Source organism: Heterocephalus glaber, unplaced genomic scaffold (assembly GCF_053883595.1).
Source record: "Heterocephalus glaber isolate CG9 unplaced genomic scaffold, H.glaber_assembly_v1.0 deba00001497, whole genome shotgun sequence".
Lineage (NCBI taxonomy): Eukaryota > Metazoa > Chordata > Mammalia > Rodentia > Bathyergidae > Heterocephalus > Heterocephalus glaber.
In genome coordinates this window covers 55,214,697-55,240,431 of record NW_028258320.1, presented here as the reverse complement: position 1 = coordinate 55,240,431, position 25,735 = coordinate 55,214,697, and the positions used below count along the sequence as shown (strand labels likewise).

The 25,735-nt window shown below is 41.5% G+C and overlaps 1 protein-coding gene across 5 annotated transcripts in view; it reads left to right on the top strand.

The window, feature by feature from the left end:
- The window catches only part of Mgmt (O-6-methylguanine-DNA methyltransferase), a 332,622-nt gene extending 307,254 nt beyond the window's left edge, over nucleotides 1-25,368 (top strand). For all 5 annotated transcript variants that reach the window (XM_004838727.4, XM_087185149.1, XM_004838728.3 and 2 more), the window contains exons 4-5: nucleotides 11,327-11,466; nucleotides 25,075-25,368. In XM_004838727.4, coding sequence (XP_004838784.1) covers nucleotides 11,327-11,466; nucleotides 25,075-25,251 — 317 coding nt within the window. In that variant the 3' untranslated portion in view covers nucleotides 25,252-25,368. The remainder of the gene's footprint in view (nucleotides 1-11,326; nucleotides 11,467-25,074) is intronic.
- Nucleotides 25,369-25,735: the final 367 nt, after the last annotated feature.

Sequence of the window (25,735 nt, the reverse complement as noted above, 5' to 3'; positions counted from 1 at the left end):
GATATTTATTTAATATTTAAATTATTTAATTTATTTAATATTTAACAGGTAATATTTAACTTTTGAGCCCAGCTTCTTTCTCTCAGCTTAATGTCTTTGAGATTTATCCAGGTTGTTGCATGTATCTGTAGTTTATTCCTTTTAAGGAACAGTACTTTATTAATATACTTCTATTTCTGTTTTTTTTTTTCATTTTAGCCATTCTAGTAACTATGCAACAGTATTTTGCATTTTCCTAATAGCTAGTTATATTAAACATGTTTTGCCTGCTTCCTGGCCCATGTATATATCCAAGGCAGTGTTAATTCACGTCTTTTGCATGAGTCTGAAATCTCTGTTCTATTCTATTCTATCAATCTGGATATATATTCCTAGAAAATACTTGATTAATGTAACATAGTAAGTCTTAAAAACTGTTGTGATGATTTCTTCAGCCTTTTCATATTTTGTATTTAGTAAAACAACTTGGCTATTTTAGATTCTTTGACTTTCCATATAAATTTTAGTATTAACTCATCTGTACATACTGTAAAGCCTTCTGGAATTTTTATGGAAAGAGCAATAAATCTGTAGATCAATTTGTGGAGAATTAAAATCTTTAAATGTTGAGACTTCCAGTTCATTAACATGGCATGTCTCTCCAGTTATTTCAGTGTTCTGTTTCTTTCATCAACATTTTGTAATCATCCACAGATCTTTTATACAATTCATTAGATTCACATTTAAGTATTTAATTTTTATTGGAGACATTATCAGTGTTACATAAGGATAGTAATGTAATTATTCTTGTGACCTTGCATCAAATGGCCCTGTTAAACTCACTTATCAGTTCCAAAACCTTGGGAGAGTAGATTCCTGAGAATTGTCCATAAGTAATAAAGAACAATTTAATTTCTTCTTTCTAAAATGCAGGCCTTTTACCTTTTACCTTGCTTTATTGCAATGGCTAGGACTTCCACTGAGGTGCTGAATTGGAAGAGTAAGAGTAGATATCCTGGCCTTGTACTCAATCTTGAGAGAAAAGCATAGCTTTTCACAGTTATGTATATTGAATGTGGGTTTATTGTAGACACCTTTTTTTTTTTTTTTTTTGTATCAGGGATCAAACTCAGAACCTTGCGTTTGCGAGGCAAGTGGTGGCATCACTGAGCTAAATCCCTGGCCCTTTTGTAGATATCTTAATCAGGTTAAGGAAGTTACATTCTATTCCTATTTATGTTAAATTTTGTTAAATAATTTTTTCTGAGAGCCAGGGATTTATTTAGCTCAGTGGCGCCATTCCTGTGTCACAAGCACAGGGTCCTGAGTTTGATCCCCAGTACTGGAAAAAAATTTTCTTTTTAATAAATAAATAAATTTTTAAAATTAAAAATAAATAACTTTTTCTGCCTCAGTTGATATTATTGTGTATTCTCCATTAGGATGTTAACTTGAGAAATACTATTCCTTTTAATAGACTACTTTAGAACAGTTTCAGATTTATAGAAAAATTGAAAAGTTAGTACCACACCCATTTTACACATTTACAATTTATGCCATTTTTATTTCTTATAACATACAGTGCTGTGTACTGTGCTGTTTCAGAGGAAGTCACTGTGCTTAACATACTTAGAGAATGAGGAGTTACACTTCTTGTAACTGTTTATTTATTAAATTATTTACCTATACTTATTTACTTATTTATTAAATCATTTACTTTTACCTGTATATCATGAGTATTTATTTTGTTGGGTTATATGTAGTACTACATTTTGTTTCTCAGATTGTTCCAGGTTTGACCATTGGGAGTTCTTTGAATTAACTCCTGTATCCCTGACATACCCCTGTCATTAATGTTTGTTTGGGTTTTTTGTTTTTTGTTTTGTTTCATTTTGTTTTTAAGCATATCCTTATTTTCTGATACTATAAGACATTCACTCCAGGGTCATTTTGAGTATTTCTTGTCCTGGGCCTTAGGATAAAAGGCTAGTTTCTGTCCTTTATATTATAAGATAGTACAGTACCAAGATCTGGGCACTGGGTGTGCTTACTGCTAAAACTGGTGTATGGTTGCTCCTGAGTTTTCTTAGCTGTCAGGTCACAGAAATAGATATGTCTGCACTGGCTGATGTGTTACATACATGTATTAGGTATGCTTCTTTATGCCGCCATCTGTGTTAATGTGGAGCAGAACACTAGTAAAAACTGACATCCTTACCCATTGCCACATGCTTATCTGTAAACTTCCACTCACTTTGAGAAATCTGGCTTCTACTTTCCACCATCCATTTACAGTGGTACCTCGGTTCACTAACTTAATTCTTTCCACAGTTCTGGTCACAAAACTCGAAAATTAAGTTCATGAACAGAGGTACCACTGTAATTAATTGTTCAAGTCCAGTATGCATATATGATTGTATCAGAATTTTTAATGCATATGCTGATGAAAAACAACTTTATCAGATGGAGTACAGTGCTTATGTACAGTTGTTGTTACCCTGAGTCTTACAGACTCTACTCATTTCCAGAGCTGCTTTTGGAAAAGTCATTACCCCCACCTACTGCAGTGAGGATGTTTCATGTTTCTGTGGTACTGGGGCACAGACTGTAGAGGCAACAACAGATTGCTGTGTAAGGGTTGCACAGTGCAGTTTTAGCTCCGCACCCCAGGCCTGCTACACCAGTCAGTCAAATGGAAACCCCCGTGTATCAGGTATTACATGTGTTTTCATGACTTGACAACTAAAATGCAGAGATTACCAATAATAGTATTTCAACCTGCCTCCCTATTGTGTGTGCCTGTGAAGGCAGGGGTTTATTGTTATTAAGCAGACATGCAAGTTTTGTTTTTTAATTATAATACTTTGACTTTCTTTCTTCTTTCAGAAAGTAATTTAATAAGTTAAAATATAAAAATAGTCAGGGATGGTAACTCATAACCCCAGCACTCACTCTGGGAGCTGAAGCAGGAAAATTGCAAGTTCAGGCCCAGCCTGGTCAGTTTAGTGACTTAGTGAGACCCTGTCTCAAAATAAAATATAAAAAGGCTGAGGATGTAGCTCAGCATGTACCAGCAATGAGGTAGCAACCCTGTTGCTTTACGTCCTTGCCAGCAGTGGATGTGCTATCTTCAGGATTTTAGTTGTTCTTATAGGTTTGTAGTACTGTGCCATTGTTCTAATGGCAATTCCCTAAAAATTATTATAAATATCTTTCCCTATTGTATATTTGTATATTTTCTTTGGTAAGGCATTGTTCAGATTAATCCTTTTTGAATTGGGTTGTTCAATTTCTAATTGTTGAATTTTAAGAGTTCTTTGCATATTTTGGATGCAACTTTCTCAGGTGTTCATTTTATAAAGTATTTTCTCTCAGCCTGTAGCTTTTCTTTTATAGTCTTAGCATGTTTTGTAGAGTAGAAGCTTTTTATTTTAATAGTCTAGCTTACTGAATTTTTTCATTCATGGATCATATATCCAGAAACTTTTCTCTAAAGCTCAAATCACCTAGATTTCCTCCTCTGTTACCTTCTGAAAGTTTCATGATTTGTCCTTTAGAGTTAGGTCTACAACACATTTTGTGTTTATTTTTGTAAAAGGTATAAAGCCTGTGCCTAGTTTTTAGTTTTGGAGGGTTTTGAGGGTGGGCTTGTTTTGTATATTATTACTATTTGTTGCTAAAAAAACTGCTTTTTCCATTAATCGCCTTTACTCCTTCATCGAATATCTTTGTCAGACTATATTTATGTATATCTGTCCCATTGATCTGTGTCATTCACCAATATAACTCTTATCTTGCTTACTGTAGCTTCATATAGAGATTCATTTTTAAATGTTGAATTAGCCTTGCTTCCTGTGACAACTCTACTTAATTTTGATGTCTTGTTCTTTTTATATATTGCTAGACTTGATTAGCCATTATTTTTTGAAGATTTTGTTTCCGTGTTTATGAGAGAGATGATACAGCTCATTATCTGTACTTTCTGGTTTGGATCCCATAATGTACCTTGCAAATGTTTCCCTCTTTTTCCATTTTCTCAAAAAGATTATTATGCTGAATTGGTATTTCTTACTGAAGTGTTTGCTAGAATTCACTGGTGCAATCATCTTGGTCTTAGAGATTTCTTTTTCAGAAAATGTTAAGCTATGAAGTCAGCTTCTCTAACTGTTGTAGGATTATTCAGATTATTGAGTTCAGTCAGTATGTTTCATTTTGGTATTTTCATTTCTTCACTTCCATCACTTCCCTGGGATGCCTCCCCAACTGCTGTGCTGGGTGGAGGCCCTCTGTGAGGGGCTTGTTCTCCCCCCAGTACTTTACCCTGTTCAGTCTGTGAGTCTGTAGTTATCTATGTATGGGTCTGATTTATGTCTTCTCTCCATCCATCTCCACACTGCCCTGAGTTTGAGCAGGGACTTTATCTGTACATGTTTGTATTCCAAATGCTGATCACAGCACCTGGGATGAGGACAGAACTGCCCTGAGTTTGAGCAGGGACTTTATCTGTACATGTTTGTATTCCAAATGCTGATCACAGCACCTGGGATGAGGACAGAACTCAAGTTTTCTGCCAAATGGGCCCACCTGTGAAGTGGATCTTATAATTTTCACTGATATGTGTAACAAAGGGAAGAGCAAGAAAGATACAAATGGGTTTCACTACTGACAAAAAAACAATTGGGTATTCTACTCTGTGGGTTGTTTTCTGGTGGTGGTGGTGATATTAACTTTGTTTAGAAGAAAGGATTTAAATGTAAAAACTATAAACAAAATCACTCTGAGACAGATTTAAGAGGTAAGAAAAAAGTAGAAGCTATCAATTGAATACATTTAAGAACACAAATAGGGACTCATGACAACTTCTTGAGAAATGAACCTTTTTTTTTCAAGTCTTTAGGGCCAAGACTCCACAATTAGGCCTTATTCATTTACTTAACTTTATATGTGAAATGGGCCATCTGTGTGATAGCCTATTATAGAATGAAATAAAATGTATAGAAATGTTGATTGGTCTATTTCACCTAATTTGAATATTGGTACATAAAATTTTTCATAGGAATACCTTATTATCCCTGAGGATAATACATAAAGCATCTAATTTGCACCACCACCACCCCCATTAGTCTTGTTAGAGGTTCAACAATTTTATTGCTTGTTTCATGGAACCTATTTTTAGTTTCATGGATTTTACCAGTTTTTCTACTTTCAATTTCATTGATTATTACCCTTACCTTTATTACTTCCTTCTTTCAAGTTGCTTCAGGTTTCTTTTGACCTTTTTTTCATTTAAGTTAGAATCCAAGGTTAACTTGAGACTGGTTCTTTTCTAATATAAGCATTTGATACTATAAATTTCCCTCTAAATAGTGCTTTGGCTGTGTCCCATAAATTTTATTTTTTGCTTGAATTTTAATGTTCTCCTTTCATTTTCATTCTACTAAATGTATTTTTAACTTCCCTTCTAACTTTTTTTTTTTTGATCCATGAAAATGTCTTGTTTCCTATCCAAATGTTTGGAGACTTCCCTATTATCTTATTTACTTATTTCTAGTTTAAATCCATCATGGTCCGTGAAAATAGCTTATATGATTTCATTTACTTTACTTGTGTTAAGGTTTGCTTTATGACTCAGAATATACACTTAAAAAGAATATATATTCTACCACACAGCCTACAAGTATCTATTAGATCCAGTAGGTTGATGGCATTTTTCAATTGTTAATCCTTGCTGATTTTCTGTCAACTAATTCTGTTGATTATTGGGAGAGATGTGTTCAAGTGTAAGTATATATTTGTGTAATTTTCTTTTCAGTTTTATCATATTTCACTTCATCTATTTCAAAGCTTTGTTGTTAGGCACATAAATGCTTGGGTATGTTGCCTTTGTGAGATTCCTTTTTACCCCTAGGTAAAGCCTTTGCTCTTAAGTCTGTTTTGTTGTTATTAGCTGTTTTTACATTAATGTTGGCACGGTATATCTATTTTCATTGTTTTACATTTAACCTACCTATGGCTATTATTTGAAGTGGATTTCTTTTATATAGCATGTGTTCATTTTTTAATCTATACTGACAGCCTTTTCATTGGTATGCCTAGATCTTCCACATTTACTGCAGTAATTATTACATTTGGATTTTTTATGTGACTTTATTTTTTATTAGAATATATTTGTCATACATATTGATCATATTTATTGTAGAGAATTTGTACCTGTACATATCTTAACTCTTTCTTTTTCCCATTCCTCTCCCCTCCCTTCAACCCAAGTTTAAATATCACATTGTTTCTCTTGTGTGAGAAACCCAAAGGGTAAGTAAGGAGCATAATGGAGGAAAAACATGTCCAAATGGAAAGAAGAACAAGAAAGGGGGGGAGGGGAAGAGAAGAAAGGGAAAAGAAAATGGAAGGAAAAAATGGAAACAAAACTTTTGTAAATGGGGAAGGGCTTTAGACTAGCATTTTATTGTTTGTTTTCTGTTTCTTCCCTTTATTTCTCTGGGTCCCCTTTCCTTCTTCCTTTTGGGCTGTTTTAATATTGCTTCATTATTTCACTTTCATTTTTGTGTTGTTTTTTAGTACATCTCTTTTTTTTAATATAGTTTTCTACCAATTGCCATCGGAATTTATACTTATTTTCACAGTCAAATCTCCTTTCTAAAGAGCTTCTGTTAGTCATTTTGAAGATCAGGACTACCAACAGCTTAATACCTCAGCTTTTTGGCTTTTGTTTTTGTTTTTTTAAATCAGGAGGTGTCTTTTTGTTGGCCCCATTCTTGGAAGATTTTCTAGGTTGTGTATAGAATTCTGAGTTGGCAATTCTCTTCTCCCAGCACATCAGAAGTGCTGCTCTGCTTCTGTTATAGTTTAGATCTAACATGGCCCCCAAAGCCTTATGTGTTTGGAAAATGATTGGATTATGAGGGCAGAATGGCTGGCTTATTTTAGGAGGTGGGATCTGGTCAGAAGAGGTGGGCACTGTGGACATAACCTGGAAGAGCGTATCTCCCTTCCCAGCTCTTCCCTTGATTCTGTTTTCCAGCTGCCATGAGGTGAATAACTTTTCCTTTGCCATGCCTTCCTGTCTTGGAGCCAGCTGACTATGGACTAAAATCTCTACAAACTGTGACCCAAACTAAGCCTTTCCTCCTTTAACTTGTGAGTGTCAGGTACTGTGTCTCAGTGACAAGGAAAATAACTAAGACAGCTTCCTTCTACCTCTGTTCCACACATACCCAAGATTCTTCTTGGTCTTTTGTTTGTTTTAAATACATTTTTTCTTTCTTCAGTTTGGATAGTTTACCTTGGCTTGTCTGCAGCTCATTAACTATTATCGCTGGCATCTCCATTTTGGTATTAATCCCATGAAGAGCAATTTGTAATTTGGTTTATTTTTCACTACAAAACTTTCCACTTGATTATTCATTAGACCTCCTATTTTTTTACTGACACTTTGTATCTTTTTATTTGTTGCAAAAGTTTTCTCCTCTAAAGCTTGGAAATAGCCCAAGTGCCCATCAACTGGAAACTGGATAAAGAAGATGTGGTTTTTTTATAAAATGGAGTACTACTCAGCCATAAAGAATGAGAAACTAGAGACATTTATAGCCAAAGGGATACATATTGAGGCGATACTCTTAAGTGAAATAAATAGGACACACATGTGTAAATACCAAATAGTTTTTCTTGTGTGAGAAACTGAAAGTGTAAATAAGGATTAAAATGATTAAAATGAATAATTGATAATTTGAAATAAAAAGAAAAGGTCCAAAGGGGTAGGGGTGGTGGGAGGGGAATGGGAAAGGAAAGAAGGGAAAGGAAAAATTACGAGAAAAGGAAAAAATGGAAACAAAGTCTTTGTAAATAGGGAAGGGTGGAGGTGGTGAAGGGAGGACAGGATATAGGGAAAAAAATAAGAACCAAGATACATCATGTACAGGTACAAACACCCAATGATAAATGTAAACATATTATATACTCCACAGCCACTGGGCTATCTGCCTGAGTCTGTCTTCCTCGCTGCACCTTGGCCAAGGCAGAGCCCCAGGGACTGGACTGCTGAAGGACAGCCCCTTCTTGGGGATCTGCACCCCTCTGCAAAGGGACTATGGTGGTTGAGGGAAAGACTCTTTGACAAGTACTTGGAAATGCAGTGTTGAGGCACACAGAGAATGTGTCCACTGTGATTGAGTCTGAGCCCTGGTGTGAGAGGGAGCTGGCTTCCAGTCCAGCCCTGCCCCTGACAGTACACTCCATGCCCAGCCATGTGCACTGGGGGCACACGACATGTTGAGGGAGCTCTTGTGATGATGTTCATAGCAGCCAGGACAAGGAAGAGACTCACCTGAGATCAGCAGAGCAGAGTCAGGCTGCTCCTTGACTGATTCCTCCCATGTCCCTAACATGTGCCGTCTGCCTTTTCAGAGCCAGTCTGACTATGTCATCCAGGTACACAGTGAAGACTGCCTGCCCTCTTCAGGTCCCTGCTCACCTCCCCACTTCACATGCATGAGAACCTGCTGTCCATTACTCAGCACAGCTTACCCTGAGGCCAGCATTACGACACAGCATCCTGCCTCCTGACTAATGACATACCATCTAGGTAGAAAGAGAATGTAGAAGCCTTTTTCAGTTAGGTGGTTGTAGTGCATGTGTTAAAGTAGCCAGCCAAGCCGAAATAAAAACAGCCATGGCCTTCAGACAAGTAAACTCTGAGACACAGATCAGCCTCCAGCAGAGCTTATTTTGACCACAACCACGCCAACATAGCCAGGGTACCTGGGGCCCCCCGAAGAGACTTGAGAAAGGGTATCTCTAGGATCAAACCAGGAGGAGAGCCATGAAGGAAAGGAGTACCAGAAGGAGGAGTGCAGAGGCCACTCCCACAGCACAGGGTCGTGGGCCCGCTCTCAGGGACATCCATGCTAGAGAAGGATGGTATGTTAGTGGTTTCCCTTTGGGCCACCCAAAGTGACTGAGCTGGCCACTGAGGACTTGAGTGATGATTTCAACCTCCAGAAATTGTATTTTCCACATTAACATGTTTTGGTTTTTACTGCTAGATTTTCCTACATTTTAGAAAGATATTTACCACGAGAAATTACGGGTCTCCTACTGGTAAATAGGGACAGTACAGCTATCTGATTGTGGACAGTTTGGAGTCAAAGGCACCATCTTTGAGAACTACTTTAACTAAAGCATTTGTTTCCTACAGGGTGAAATGGAATTTTCCAGAGAATTTGTAAAATAATGTGCTTGATTGTGAAATATCACATCTTTTGAGCTATACCACCCAATATATTGCTTGGTGCATACCATTTAAGAAAGTTTTCTGTGATAAAACAACATTGAAGCTGAACGTGTTTGGAAAACTCTGGTTCATATACAGATATATAATCTTCCACTATGTGATACTTTTCCAACTGAAGAGAAAAGTGCTCCCTAATATGGCAGTCATTCATCAGAGCAGCACTCTAGGCCAGTGCATGGTGAATGGCACGGGGAGGTACCATTATCTCTCCAAACCACTCTCTGTTCCAGCTGGGTTACCCACCTTGTTATATTCCAACCGATTTACTAAAAAGTTCTGGGCCATTCTCCCAGAACACTGTGGCCACACCTCTCCCTGGGTCAAAGCATAGAAGACAAGCCACCACTTTGTGCTCTCCCAGCAGGGCAGGGATCAGCCTTCACTTCTTGCAGGATCTAGGGCTGCTTCTACTGTTTTTTTCCCAAGACAGTCTCCCTAAAATCCCTTTCTACAAGTGACACCAGGTTACCTTTCTCTCCGCCTTCCCTTTTCGTTTTTTAAGTTAGGCATAACAACAACAGTAACAATAATAATGATTAACAGTGTGATTTCAAGCCCCTTTCTGAAGAAAGACAGTAAACAGAGTCTGTTTGCCTAAGGAAACCCTCCCAGCAATCAGCCTCTCACAACTGCATGTGCTAATGAACCCAAAGCTGTTAATGCGGTTTCTTCAGTTAAATTGATTCATGAATTTTGAAGAGAACATTATCTAATGAATTTTCTTTGAATAGAAAGCAATTAAAAGGACAAATCAGTCTGATTAACCCCAAAGTCACCCTCCTGCCACAAATGGTGTACAGTTTGAAATTATATCACAAAAAACTAGAGCACATTTGCTATCTTTTTGCCCTCTACTAATCCATGTAAATTAATGAACAACAAAGTTAATTTCTTTGATGACCCCTTTCTAGTATCACCTGGATTATGCTGATGTTTAATTTGCTTAATGTTATAATAAAGACTAAACAGATTTTTTTTCCCAGTGAAGTGATTATCGTACCCTTCAGTTAAGAAGTGATTTTTATTATTTAACATGCATGTAAGAGTGTGTTTCCTTTAAGAACCAAATCACACTTTGCCAGCTTGGCACCAAGTGTAATGAGTGCTCTCACGAACACACTCCCAAACATCATTTCTGTCCACTGAGTCCTCCCCTTTGCTGTCACCATTCAGAAACTCTTGTCCCCATAGTGTTTTGAGCCACTGGGATGGAGGATGTGTCTGTCTCCAGTGCTCCCGAGCTACGTGTCCCCTCTGGAAAGACAATAGGTATCGATTCAGACTGTCCTCCTTCATGTGCCTGGGTTTCTGCCCTGCACGCTTCACACCCAGAAAACATTTCTAAAACCCAAAGGTGGAAGGAGGGACTGGCCACACGGTCCCCCAGTCACTCTTATAGCAGGAAGCAGAGCGCATGTGATTTGATGTGTCCAATTAAAAATGGGAAAGAGTTATTTTATTTGTGCAGCCCTATTCATTAAAAATGCCTGTAACCAAGGTCACTACCCAGCCACATACCAGGGTGTCTGGCATTCAGAGCAGTAGCTGAGAGCTCTCCTGCCCACTACTAGATGTGCACGGCTGATGTAATACTTCAGCCCTGTCCCTGGCCACTTTTGCCCTCTGTGTCCCAGCTGAAGTTGGCAATTAACCAGCAGTCCAAAAAGCTTCCAAATAGGTGAGCAGGCAGGGACTTCTCTGCTTGTTAATTGAGCTGTTCATGAATGCATACGTACCCACCTTCCAGAAGAACATCACATGGAAGTCCCACATGGAACATGGAAAGGTGGGAAAGAATTTACAGATCTGAGAATGGAGACGTGGAGGCCTTCTGAGGAGCCTGGCTGCTTTGTGCCTGCCTCCTGCCCATTTCTCCTTGCCTGTGACATAGTGACAGGTCACTGTATGGAGATTGTTTTAATTGAATGTAACACCTCTATTTGTGTCATTGCATTTTCTGCTCCGGGACTGGCAGCTATGTATATCAGAGCTGTTGGAGCCATTTGTCCAAATAACATCATTCTGTATTCTTCCTTTCAGATTCATTCACCAGACAGGTGTTATGGAAGCTGCTGAAGGTTGTGAAATTTGGAGAAACGATTTCTTACCAGCAATTAGCAGCCCTGGCAGGCAACCCCAAAGCAGCTCGTGCAGTGGGAGGAGCTATGAGAAACAATCCCGTAAGTTCCAAGGGCATGGATGTCAGGCTGGCCGAGGTCAAGTGGGCACTTGGGGGTGAAGTGTCATTTGATTAAACATGTTTCAGGGCCGGGGATTTAGCTCAGTGGTTTCGCCGCCTGCTGCGCAAGTGCAAGGATCCCAGTTCGATCCCCAGTACCAAAAAAAAAAACCTACAGTGATCAACATAATAGAAAAACACAGCTGGCCATCATATTTGGGCCGGAGATTTAGCTCAGTGGTTCCGCCGCCTGCCTCGCAAGTGCAAGGACCCGAGTTCGATCCCCGGTACCAAAAAAAAAAAAAAAAAAAAGAAAACATGTTTCAGACCCAGCCTGTGCTCCTGGGGTGGGGAGGAGAGGAGACATTTGTGATAGAACCCATTGTTCCCCAGCTACTTGACCCCCTGATCATGGCAGTGAGTGTGAAAAAGTGCGGAGCCTAGAGAAGTGGACAGGAAGGAGGATCCATTCATTTGTCCACTCGTTCAGTCACTCACTGCACAGTCAAGAATGTGGGATGCCTGTTGTGCGGACAACACTCTTCTCAATGCCATGGTACCATAGAAGTCCCAATAGACTAAGAGCCCACCTACCTGCCTCACTCCTTCTAGGAAGTAGTACCTAAAATGGTGCAACCTCTTCTCTCTGGGGGCTACATTGTTATTGAGGCCCCAGGTTTCCTGGGTGTCAAGGGCATCAACACAGGAAGTTTAAGATCCTGCAACATGGACAACATGCTCTATCCACAGGCTATCTCACTGGGATAGCCCCTCTAGGGCATCTTTCTCCCTCCAAGAGTCTGTGGTCAGATCTTACTGAACACCCACAGGAAGGCCTGACCAGGCTCACAGAGGACAGGGCAGCCCACAGGGGAGTTGAGGACTGTGTGGCCAGCAGTGGCACCAGCATAGTGCGTACCTTGGCTCTTCAGTCATGGCCCACACCATCATGTGTGAGCATGGATGTCACCTGCAGCATGTGCCCGTGAACCCTGTAGGTGAGCAAGAAGGGCACCCACACAACCCACAGGGACAGCCTGCACTGCCCTGAGAGCCCCCTGGAATGCTCCTGCGCAGCCCCTGCTCCCATGCCTGGTGAAGGTGTGCTATCAAGTTAGTAACAGTTTCTCCCTAAAGCTGTGCAAGTCTCTAATATGATAGAAGAATGCCATCTTATCAGGGAGAGCAAATGTGATCATTGTATCATGGGATGGGAAATTACTAAATCAGATAGACCCTACTTTTTAAAAAATTGCTGTGGCTTTGCTGTGTATTTTTAAAACTATTTTCATCCCCGCTCACAAGAGAGAGGCGTTTTCACACCACAGCCGGCTGCTCCTGCCACGCACTGCAGCAGCCCGAGGGCACAGCCCTCTGGTTTCCAGGAGATGGCAATTACGTAGCCTTTTGCACAAGACTGCATTGCTATTCTTGAAGAAGCAGCTCCTGTGGGTTTGTGGTGGATCGCATTGTCTGAACGTGTACCCTCCTCGGGGAAGTTGTCTGCCTTGTGGAAATATACCAAATTGTCTGGAGCCAGATGCAGCCTGGCCCACACACCATACTCACTCCCTAACTCCTGTCCTGGGTTTAGGTAACAGTACCGAGTGGCACTCAGTGTTTCCTTTTGCACCTGTTGTATATTAATTGCGGTGTTCACTATCGACAGAGATGCCTTCCACGAATTTTTACAGTGCCTGTGGAATGCTTCCAAGTCCAATTTCTGAAAATGGTTTTTGATGTCTCCCACCAAGATGATCTCCATCTTCCCTTTGGAAGGCTACCATTCTCTCCCAGGTCATAATTCAACTTTGTGGCATTTGGTTTTGCTACAGATGAAGAGGCAGCCCAAATGTTGTCATGCTGTGGCTGTATTTAATACCCCACAAGAACACTGGCAGCTAACATTGTTTCCACTCTCCTTCTACATCGTTGTAGCTGCTCTTTCAGGCAGTGCTTCTCCTCTTCATGCCCTTAGGGTGGAGTTGGTCTTTCTCTTCACTGAGGTTGGCGTCTCCAGAGGTAAAAGTAGAGAAGGTGGTCATATGTTCCTCTGGTCATTCCTGCAGCAGGCTACAAAGCACATATACAATTTTATGTGGCCAGTCAGTTAAAATGGGAATGAAGCCATTTAACTTTGTCCATGGCTCCCTGTGTGTGCACATGGAGATGGAAGCTGCCCCATCCATGGGCACCAATACCACTTGCTTCCTCAATATGTGCAGCTTGCTACTTCTGCTGTAAAAACCTGCTCCACTGACTGACATGCACAAGTTAATAAACACCTCCACCTGCCTTTTGTGATACCAGAAGTTTCTACTTACTGTGCAGTGGAAATGCCATCATCACTAGTTAGTGACCTGCTCATGGCAATAATGAGGAAAATTTATTGTTCTGCAAACCAGTGTGATTCTTTCTCCTATTAATCTCTACGAATGTCTCTGTTCAGATACAGCCTCAGTCACCTAAATTTGTAAAAAAAAAAAAAAAAAAAAAAAAAAGAATTACAGAGTTTAAAACTCTTAATGCCTAATGTGTACCTATAGACATCCCAGAATAGAGGTGACAACAGAATCAGAAGGAAGGTTCCATAGGCAGTTGTCTCCCTCTCAGCATCCTTACCTCTCTTGTGTCAAGGGCTGCCTAGGTGCTGCTGTGTCTCTTCTGTGGCCTTTCTGTGGCCTTCGACTCATGCTGGGACCTTCAGCCTGAGCAGAATGTTGCTGTGGTACCCAGAGCTGCCATATATTCACACAAAACGTGCCCAAAACATTCACTAAATAACATGCAGCTGTACGTTGTACAGTCACTCAGGATGATGAGTCCCCACCAAGATCCCCAACTTTGAGTGGGCTAGGAGAGTCAGAAGGCGAACAGGGGCTTGAGGGAAAAAGGGTACTGGGTCACAATGGGCTCTGCCTGGCATCCCTATCTTTGGTGGGTGTCTCTCAGCAGTACTGGCAGAAAGCTCCAGCTGGAGAACTCTAATCATCACCCCACTCCAGTGATGGCAAGTTGAGATGGGCTCAGAAAACACCTCTCACATTCAGGCTGAGCAGAACAATTGTGGATTTAAGAGAGCAAAGATGAAAAAATGGGTTCAGAATGCTACAAATACCATAAACACCATGCTGTACTAACTCCTTAGGTGCCATAATGAACATGACCATATGCTGTTTCCATCACAGCACTGGTTGTAAGTATACATTTGTCCCCTTCTTTCCCAGAGTAGGGAATGGGTTTTGCGGTGTGGGAGTCTCTACCATCCTAGAACTTGTTTTCTTCCAAGTTTTCTAAGCAGGACTCACCAGCCCCATCGGGTGATCAAGCAGCCCTCTGAAAGTTTGTGCCCCACCCAGAAGGAGAGGATGGTTAGTATTCTAGTTGAAAACTAGAGTTGAAAACTCCTCAAAACCCCCACCCCACAAAGCCCCCTTCTACTTCATCCTCAGACAGAATTTGCTAAATGCATTTCAGAGTCAATCAATGCATGCATGGAGAGTTTCCCACCTTTTTCTAAACAAACACATTCCTGAGGAGTTAGTTTATTCTCAGATTGCCCTGAGCGTTGATGACCCCCCGAGTCTTGTTCTGCCAGTCACCCAGATGGCTGTTGATAAAGATTTAGCATCATGTTCTAAGTGTCAGGGTTGTCAGTGGAGCTGAACCATTTGACCAGAAGAAAAAAACGCACAGGGAGCTATTGATTACAACTTCTCGGTGTCACTTGTTCACCAGGATTTAGGTATTGATGAGGCTGCGAGTGAAAACAAGCTTTTTCCCTTGTGGGCTCTACCCAGAAGAACAAAGGCAAAGTTGGAAAAAAATATTCAGCCAGTTCCAGAATCAGAGGGATTCCATTATTGATTGAAAAGCCCCTTCATGTTATTTTTGTTGGAGACAAATCTATGGGTTTGGAAGTTTTATAGCATTTGAGAGAGGGTGTGTGTAAGTGATGGATTCGTGTATTGGACGAATTAGATTTCACAGCATGAAGATTTCGATGCAGCTGTGATATTATGAGCTTCTTGGTTATTGATAAAAATTACATTTTATGCAGCACAGGCTTTAAAGAAGAGATTGTAGAGGGTAAGGATCCTTTGAAAATGTCCTTAGGGCCCCAATAAATTTTAGTGGTCTCGTTATTCTAATAGTCAGAAACCTACCACCAAAACTGAAACAGAAGCAGTGGTTCCTGTTTCATGGTAAAAAGATATTAGTAAGTGCATATTAGTAAGTGACCTGTTCCCATCTCTGCAGACATCAGATGAAGACTGCCTGTAGCTGTCACAGTCACTGTCATTATTTGCCATCAGTCCAGTCTCCATATTGATACACAGAAAGAAGGGAGAGAAAAACATTTTTATTACTCCTTTTTATAATTTCGCAGTGTGTTAAGAGGGAAGGGAGAAAAATCAAAGTTCAGTAGTGAAGTTTACTGTTAGGTAGGAAAATAGAATTTGTGCTTAAGTGTTTATAAGCTAGATTATGTTAAATGACTACCTTTTTATCAATCAAAACTGAAAATTAGGTACTAATACTGTCCTCAATAGAAATTGTTAACATGACTATTGTGTTTAACAAAAGCCACCTGTTAGGCCTCATAGCACAGGCCTGTAATCAGCACTCTGGGGAGCGGAGGCAAGGGAATCACAAGTTCAGGCCCAACTTGGGCAACTTAGTGACTTAGCACAACCCTGTCTTAAAATAAAAAAGACTGAGGTTATAGTTTAGTACAAAGGCTCCGAGTTCAGTCTGCAGTAACAACAACAGAAAGCCACCCACCAGAGAAAATATTCCATTCTTATTGTTTTCTATTGCTCCTTCCAAGGAGATTGGGAGTTTAGGGTTAGATCCTGTCAGAGGTCCATGGCAGGGTGTCCACTTTTCAACCTGTTCAGCTCCACATAAACAGTCAGTTCCCCCCATCATGCTGATGGTCCCTGGAATACTCTTAGACTACATCTACGCATGTCACCATGGTAACCCAAACTTGTAGTCAAACCAGGATGAGCTTTGTGGGGTGAGGGAAGCCAAATCCCTGCCTCCAAAGCCCCATTACCTGCCAACATGGGTCACCAGCCCACAAAGTCCCACCACCACCACATCAGTCCCACTTCAAGGAGAGGCAGTACACACGTCGAGCTGTCAAGATGACAGTGGATGGATTCAGCTGCTGCCAAAATGTCATGTGACCTTGTGTGTCTGGGATGACCCCCAGCCTCCGGAACACATGTAGCTGAGCCTTACAAAGGGAGTTGCTTGGCAGGTGTGGTGGGTGAGGGCACAGTGATGACCATGAGGATGCCTACAGTGAGGGCTTCCGTGATGTAAGGTAGGAAGCAACACCCCAGGAAGCAGAGGGTTCCCACATACAGAGCTCGGAGATTTCAGGTTCAGCATCCCTTAGAAACTTAGCTGACCAGTAGCTGGTCACTTTGTTCAGTTTGCTTTCCTTGAGGGATGGATAAAGGCAGAGAGTGCATAGGAGACAGAGATCGCTGAACTGTGAGGTGAGAGAGAGAAAAGTAGGAGTCAGGATGGTATCCAGCAACAATCTGGGGAATCTTCACCCTCGGAGTCCTGTGGGAATGGCTGTGTTTCATGTCAGGCAGGCACCTGGAACAGGGTAGCCATGTGAGTGTGCAGGCTGAGGCTGGACACTTGCTGTGTGCCTTCTGTGGCAGCGAGCCTAAATCCTCCCTACCTCTAGAGCTGGCACACATTGCTGTAGTTGCACTCATTGACAGTTTACCTTCCTCACAGAGCAGCTACCATAACACTTTTCTCAATGCTGAGACATGTCACCACACACGTTCCAGGGCTTTGGTGGCTGAGGACCTGGGTCCCTTCCCCCCAGTCACTGTGCTATATATGGCTGAAGTCTGTTGCCCCAGGGACTCTCAGGCAAATCTTTTCCTTAGGGACATGGAGCCTTGCTGAGCTCCCACCGCACGGCTGTCCTGGGAAATGCACCCAGAACCACTCTTCTTTGGGACTGCTTGTTGGGATGTGTAGGTAGAAATGGCTGCTGAGCTTGCAGTGTATAGATGGGATGTTACCCTTGGTGATTCGTGTGTGTGGCCATCCCCAGCATGCTGAGCATGCTCTGACCTGTTTCCACTGCCACCCAGGGAGACAAGTGGGCAACCAGAGGTGACTGCACTCACTATGGCTTTTAGGGTGACATTGATCCCATCCTTGCCTTTTCTATCTGTGCTCTAAACCAAATAAGAAATTAATACAGGATGCCTAGATGTTCACTTTATTAGGATAAATATAAGATTGGAACAGATGGCATGGCTGTGGTGTCTTCCATTATTCCCACTGGAATCAGACTTCCATCACCGGCCCTGCTGCCTGGGCTCAGACCTCCCACCCAAGGAACACACCAACCCTTTCAGGAGTAATCAGAATACTTTGTGCCAGCAGGCAAGCAGGTCACCTGCAGGAACCCACAGGTACTGAGCTTCCTGAGTTCTCATCCCTCCTCCCCTGTGAGTGAGGCCAGTTGAAGCCAGTTGAAGCCAGCAGTGTGCCTCGATGTGGAAACAGAGGAAGGGCCAGAGCCGCTGCCCCCAGCCTCCACAGACTATGGACATTCATTCATTCATTCATTCTGTCTGTCTGTCTCTGTCTCTTGTCTCTGTCTCTCTCTCAAGATTAAAAGCTAGAGGGCAGCTTTTTGGAGGAGAGGGCCTCCCAAACCATCTGAGTGGGAAATCCACAGCACTCTGGGTGAGGGCCCTGGTCTGGGGGTCTTGCTGGGATTGGAGGGTACCAGGTGACCAGCCCTGTCTCACCATGGGCTGTCCATGGGAGCCTGTGAGGGGAAGGGATGGAAGCTGGAGCCACTCAGACTCCTCTAAAATTTCCCAAAGATGAGGAAAAAGGAAGATTTCCCAATACCAGTACAGAGTAAGCAGACTTTGGCCAGCTGTTCCTATGATGGGCTGGGGGTGTTTCAGGGTTTGACAAAGCACCCATATACAGTATATACCAAGGGCATGGCTGTATTCCAGTAAAACTTTATTTACAACACCAGAGTATAGATGGCAAGAGGCCTATGGCTGTGCTTGGCTAACCAAGCACCATCAACCCTGAGGCTTCCTGTCATAGCCAACAACTGTCTGAAAAGGTTATATCCCACCCTGATCTCAGAAATTTAATTTTAAGGTCCCCAGTCATGCGGAATACGACAAATCAGCCTGCTGCAGACAGGCAGGTCTGTGCATACCCTACCGAGGTCCCGAGTCGCGCAGAAGATGCCAAAGCACCCCACTGCATACCAGCAGGTCTTCCCACGCCCTACCCAGGTCCTGAGTCCCACAGAACACACTGAATCAGCCCACTGCAGACAGGCAGGTCTGTGCACGCCCTACCGAGGTCCCCAGTCATGCAGAAGATGCCGAATCACCCCACTGCAGACAGGCAGCCACCTGGTTCCACACTACAAAGACGCAGAGGACACCAGACCATGGTACTGAGTCCCGCTGCTCCCAGCCCAGAGGTAGGGGCTTCTGAGCCGCTGTACCACTGCTCCTGGTCCAAAGGAAGGGGCTTCCCGGTCACCATCCCTCCCACTGCTCCTGGCCCAGAGGTAGGGGCTTCTGAGCCGCCATCCCACTGCTCTTGGTCCAGAGGAAGGGGCTTCCAGGCCACCATCCCTCCCACTGCTCCCAGCCCGCAGGAAAGGGCTTTTGGGTCACCATCCCTACCGCTGCTCCCAGCCCCTGTCCCACCTCACCCAGCTCAGAGGAGGTAATCTGTGAAGGTGCTAACAGCCCCCCGCCCCAGTCGAAATGAGAAAACACATAAATAAGTCTCAAAACCAGACTTCCAGATCACCTACAGCAACTCCAAAGGGAAATGAGATGGAACACTCTGATACTCAACCACCTGGACCCACTAAACTGGCAACAAAAGGGAATCTGGAAAAAAGGAAATCAGAAATAATTTCTCAGATAACAGGAGAAATTGTGCCCCTAGTGCAAGACATGATTAATAAATCTAGAGAGGAGCTCAGGAACATGATGGAATCCCAACATAAGAAACAAATGGAATCCATAAAACAGATGCAAATAGATTTCCAGGACATGAAAAACTCCATTGAAAGTCTACACAGCAGAATGAGCCAATGTGAGGACAGAATTTCAGATATAGAAGATAAGATTGCAATTAGTGATGAGGAAAAGAAAAATTGCTTCAAAATTATAAGGGAACATGAGAAATCAATCCAGCAGCTGCTAGATGATGCAAAGAAGAATAACATAAGACTGATTAGGCTCAATGAAGAAACAGGAGAGAGTGGAGATGACATAAAAAATCTCTTCACAGAAATAATGGCAGAAAACTTCCCAAGCAGGGGAAAAGAGCTTGACATACAGATAAGTGAGGCATATAGGACTCCAAATAGCCTTGATCAAAAAAATCTACACATAGGTATATATTTGTTAAGATTCCAGAAACACAACAGAAGAACAAAGTTCTACAAGCAGTCAGAGAAAAGAAACAAATCACATACAAAGGAAAGCCCATCAGAATCACAGCAGACTTCTCAACACAAACCATCAAGGCAAGAAGAGCTTGGAGTGACATATTCCAAGCCCTAAAAGAAAACAGCCTCCAACCTAGATTGATGTACCCTGCAAAACTATCTTTCAAAATGGATGGAGAAATAAGATACTTTCATGACAAAGAGCAACTTAGGAACTTCATGAATACCAAACCAGCACTCCAAAGAATTTTACACAATATCCTAGGAACAGACATTGAGGATCACAACCCCAGGAACCAAACCAGAATGAACCCATCTGGCATGACAAGAAATTAAATGTAAAGGGGAAGAACCCAACAAAAAGAAAAAGTCATGGCAATGACAAGTCAATACATTTCAGCTATAACCATCAATGTTAATGGTCTCAGTTCACCAATCAAAAGAAATAGACTGGCAGAATGGGTCAAGAAGCAAAATCCAACAATATGCTGCATATAAGAAACACACTTAATTCAAAAGGAAACTCATAGACTGAAAGTTAAAGGGTGGAAAACAATACTCCACGCAACAGGAACCCGAAAAAAAGCAGGAGTAGCTATCCTCTTTGCAGATCAAGTAGATTTCAAACCAACACTGATTAAGGGAGACGAAGAAGGACAGTACATCCTTGTAAAGGGAAGAATCCAAGGGGAGGAGATGACAATCATAAATATCTATGCATCAAACACTAGTGCACCCAAGTATATAAAACAAATACTAACGGACATGAAAAGTCATACATGCACTAATACAATGGTAGTGGGGGACCTCAACACCCCACTGTCACAAATAGATAGGTCAACTAGACTAAAAATAAGTAATGAAATACTAGAACTCAATCGAACTCTTGAACAAATGAACTTAACAGATGTTTACAGAGTCTTCCACCCCACAAAATCAGAATACACATTCTTCTCAGCTGCACATGGGTCATTCTCCAAAATAGACCACATACTCATACATAGAACATGTTTAAGGAAGTGCAAAGGAATTGAAGTTATCCCCTGTATATTATCAGACCATAGTGTGATGAAATTGGAGATCCATAGCAAAAGAAACTCAAAACATTTCATAACACGTGGAAATTGAACAACACACTTATGAATAACCAATGGGTCACAGAGGAAATTAAAGAAGACATCAGACAGTTCCTTCAATTAAATGACAATGACAATACAACATATCAGAATCTATGGGACACAATGAAAGCAGTCTTACAAGGGAAATTCATAGCAGTGAATACACATATTAGGAAAACAGAACAAGCCCAATTCAACCTGATGCTGAACCTCAAGCTTCTAGAAAAAGAAGAACAGGACAACCCCAAAGTTCATACAAGGGAGGAGATTATAAAGATCAGAGGAGAAATCAATGCAATGGAGACTAAGAGAACGATACAAAAAAATCATTGAAGCCAAGAGTTGGTTCTTTGAAAGAATCAACAAAATTGACAAACCTTTAGCCAACCTTGTCAGAAAAAGGAAAGAAAGGCCCAAATCCATGCAATTAGGAATGAAAAGGGTGAAATTGCAACAGACCCAGCAGAAATACAGAGGATCATCAATACCTACTTCCAGAACCTATATGCCAATAAGATGGACAACACAGAAGAAATGGACAGATTCCTAGATACATATGAATTACCAAAGTTGAGCAAAGAAGACCTAAAAATTCTGAACAACCCAATATCAACCAATGAAATTGAAAATGTAATTAAAAGCTTATCAACTAAGAAAAGCCTGGGCCCTGATGGCTTCACTGCTGAATTCTACAAGACATTTAGAGAGAAACTGCTGCCACTACTGTTTGAGCTCTTCAATGAAATTGAAAGGGAAGCAATACTCCCAAATTCATTCCTGGAAGCAAGCATCACCTTGATCCCCAAAGCAGAGAAAGACCCAACTGAAAAAGAGAACTATAGGCCAATCTCACTAATGAACATAGATGCAAAAATCCTTAATAAGATAATGGCAAACAGAATGCAGAAGATCATCAAGAAGATCATACACCCTGATCAAGTGGGATTCATCCCAGGGATGCAGGGATGGTTCAATATACGAAAATCAATCAGTGTAATACACTGTATCAGTAGAGCCAAGGACAAAAACCATATGATTATCTCCATAGATGCAGAAAAGGCATTTGACAAAATCCAACATGCATTTATGATAAAAACCCTACAAAAAATTGGAATAGATGGTCTCTACCTCAAACTGCTAGAAGCCATCTATGAAAAACCAACAGCCAATATCATACTAAATGGTTAAAAACTGAAATCCTTCACACTAAAATCAGGAACAAGACAAGGATGTCCACTATCACCACTCTTGTTCAATATAGTTCTGGAAACATTAGCCACAGCAATTAGACAAGAGAAAGAAATAAAAGGAATAAAGATAGGTAATGAAGAAGTCAAATTGTCATTATTTGCAGATGACATGATACTCTATATAGAAGACCTCAAGAACTCCACCACAAGTCTTCTAGACTTAATAACCAAATTCAGTCAAGTAGCTGGTTACAAGGTCAACAGACAAAAGTCAATAGCTTTCCTCTACATGAATGACAGACTCACTGAGAGAGAAATAAGGCAAATAATTCCTTTTATAATAGCATCCAAAAAACTGAAATACCTAGGAATCATCCTAATGAAAGAAATCAAAGACCTCTTCTCTGAAAACTATGGCACTCTGAAAAGAGAGATTGAAGATGACATCAGAAAATGGACAGACATCCCCTGCTCCTGGGTAGGAAGGATTAATATAGTGAAAATGACCATACTTCCAAAACTGCTATATAGATTTAATGCAATTCCAATTGAGATCCCAGCAGCATACTTCATAGACCTTGAGAAAACAATCCAAAAATTCATTTGGAACAAGAAAAGACCCAGAATAGCAAAAGCAATTCTAGGTAACAGAGACATGGCAGGGGGTATCACAATCCCCAACCTGCAACTATACTACAAAGCTACTGTGATAAAAACAGCATGGTACTGGCAAAGAAACAGACTTGAGGACCAGTGGAACAGATTAGAAGATGCAGAAACAATGCCAGACACACTCAGCCATCTCATCTTCGATAAAGGAGCCAAACACCCTCACTGGAGGAAAGATAGCCTCTTTAATAAATGGTGCTGGAAAAATTGGGCTTCAGCTTGCCAAAGATCAAAACTAGACCTGTATCTCTCACCATGCACTAAACTAAAATCAAAGTGGATTAAAGATCTAAATATTAAAATAGAAACACTGAACCATCTGGAAGAGAGGTTAGGCAGAACTCTTGAAGACATTGGGGTAGGAAAATATTTCATGAACAAAACCTCAGTTGCCCGTGAACTAGCACAAACAATCAACAAGTGGGATCTCTTCTTAATAAAAGACTTCTGCACAGCAAGAGAAACCACCAGCAGTGTGAAAATATAACCCACAATGTGGGAAAAAAATCTTCACCTACTCTTCCTCAGACAAAGGTCTACTATCTCAAATCTATAAAGAACTTAAAATGATCAGAATTCCCAAATTTAAAGACACAATCGGAAAATGGGCGTTGGAAATGAAGAGACATTTCTCAGATAAAGAAGTAGAAATAGCAAATAAATACATGAAAAAATGTTCAACGTCATTGGTCATTCAAGAGATGCAAATGAAAATAATGCTGAGATTCCACTTCACTCCACAAAGAATGGCTGCTATCATGAAATCAACCAATAACAAATGCTGGTGGGGCTGTTGGGAAAGAGGAACACTGCTCCACTGCCGGTGGGAGTGTAGACTGGTGCAGCCACTGTGGAAATCAGATTGGAGATACCTGAAAGAAATAGGACTGGAAGTCTTATTTGACCCCGCTATTCCACTGCTGGGGATCTTCCCCAAAGAATTAAAAGAATCATACCACAGTGATATATGTGTGCCCATGTTCATAGCAGCACAGTTTGTAATTGCTAAAACTTGGAAACAACCCAAATGTCCATCAACTGGAGACTGGATAGAGAAAATGTGGTTTTTTTTATAAAATGGAGTACTACTCAGCCATAAAAAATGAGAAATTAGAGACATTTATAGCTAAGTGGATGCACATTGAGGCGATACTCTTAAGTGAAATAAATAAGACACACATGAATAAATACCGAATAGTTTCTCTGGTGTGAGAAACTGAAAATGTAAATAAGGACTAAATGTCTAATAGGTCATGTGAAATAGGAAGAAAAAGGGCCAAGGGGAAGGAAGTGGGAGGGCTAGGGGAAAGGATAGAAGGGAATGGGATTAATATGAGAAAATGGAAAAATAGGAACAAAATCTTTGTAAATAGGGAGGAATGGAGGGGTTGAAGGGAGGACTGGGCAAGGGTGAAAAATAAGAACCAAGAGAGACTATGTAAAGGTGCAAATTTCCAATGATGAATGTCATTATATTGTATACCTAAAATGTACCATTGATTAGAATGAATAATTGATAATGCAAAATAGGAAGAAAAGGTCCAAAGGGGTAGGGGTAGTGGGAGGGGCAGGGGAAAGGAAAGAAGGGAAAGGAAAAATGATGAGAAATGGAAAAAATGGAAATAAAGTCTTTGTAAATAGGGAAGGGTGGAGGGGGTGAAGGGAGGGCTAGGAATGGGGAAAAAATAAGAACCAAGATGCATCATGTAAAGGTACAATTCCGAATGAGAAATGTAATTGTGTTGTATACCTACAATGTACCAATAAAAGAATTTAATCTTTTTTAAAAAAGAAATTTAATTTTAACTTGTGATGATGTATATAATAAATTACTCGTCAGATGAAGGTAAGTTTTCTCCTCCCAAAACTTGGTGTAAAGGAGACTTTCTAGAAGAGGCCCCATATCCCACACCACTGGGCATGTGCCCTACAGCCTGTGCAGGGCTTCCAGTTCATGGCTTCTGTGGAGGTGCAGGTGGGAGTGTTGGCACAGCTGGCACCAATGCCTGATGCCAGCAGCCTGCCTGGCATGAGCCCTGCCTGAGAAGTGCTAGACCAGTTTTACTCTGGGCCTTGACTCCCAAAGACCTCACTAGCCCAGAGCCAAACTGACAGTGGTGGCCCTTGTTTTTCAGGTTCCCATCCTCATCCCATGCCACAGAGTGATCTGCAGCAGTGGAGCCATGGGCAACTACTCCGGAGGACAGGGTGTGAAGGAGTGGCTTCTGGCCCACGAAGGCAATCAAGTAGGAAAGCCACCCTGCCAGGAATTGGGTCTGGCTGGAACTACTAGCTCTCACCTTACTGTTTAAAATTGAGTGTTTGTATTTGAAGTAAACATTTGAGTGACACATAAATGTAATGCCACATCAGAGGCAGGATGTGTGGTGGCACCACTGTATTAAAAGAGCTAGATGTGTCCTGTAGGACATAGTGTGTCTACCCTTTCTTGTTTCTGCATTTTACAGCAGAATGTGTTCAGATGCCCAGCCATTGTGGGTGTCACTGGTTCCCTTCTCGAACACAGTTATTGTTCCATTTTTAATGTCCATTAAAATAGGGAGAATAGGGAAAGCTTGGCAAACCTTAGGGGCCCTGCTTGGAAAGGGGGAAGCATCTGGCACCCACAGGCAACAGCTGGTTGCCCTAGACTGTCCACACTGAACATCTGACCCCACCCCAGCGGGGTCCCCAAGTGGCCCTTCCTTCCTTCCTGGCCATTTGTCCTGCTGAATGATGACTCACACCCAGCTCTGAACACTCTATGCTCAAGTCTTACGGAAGGAAAGGAGACAA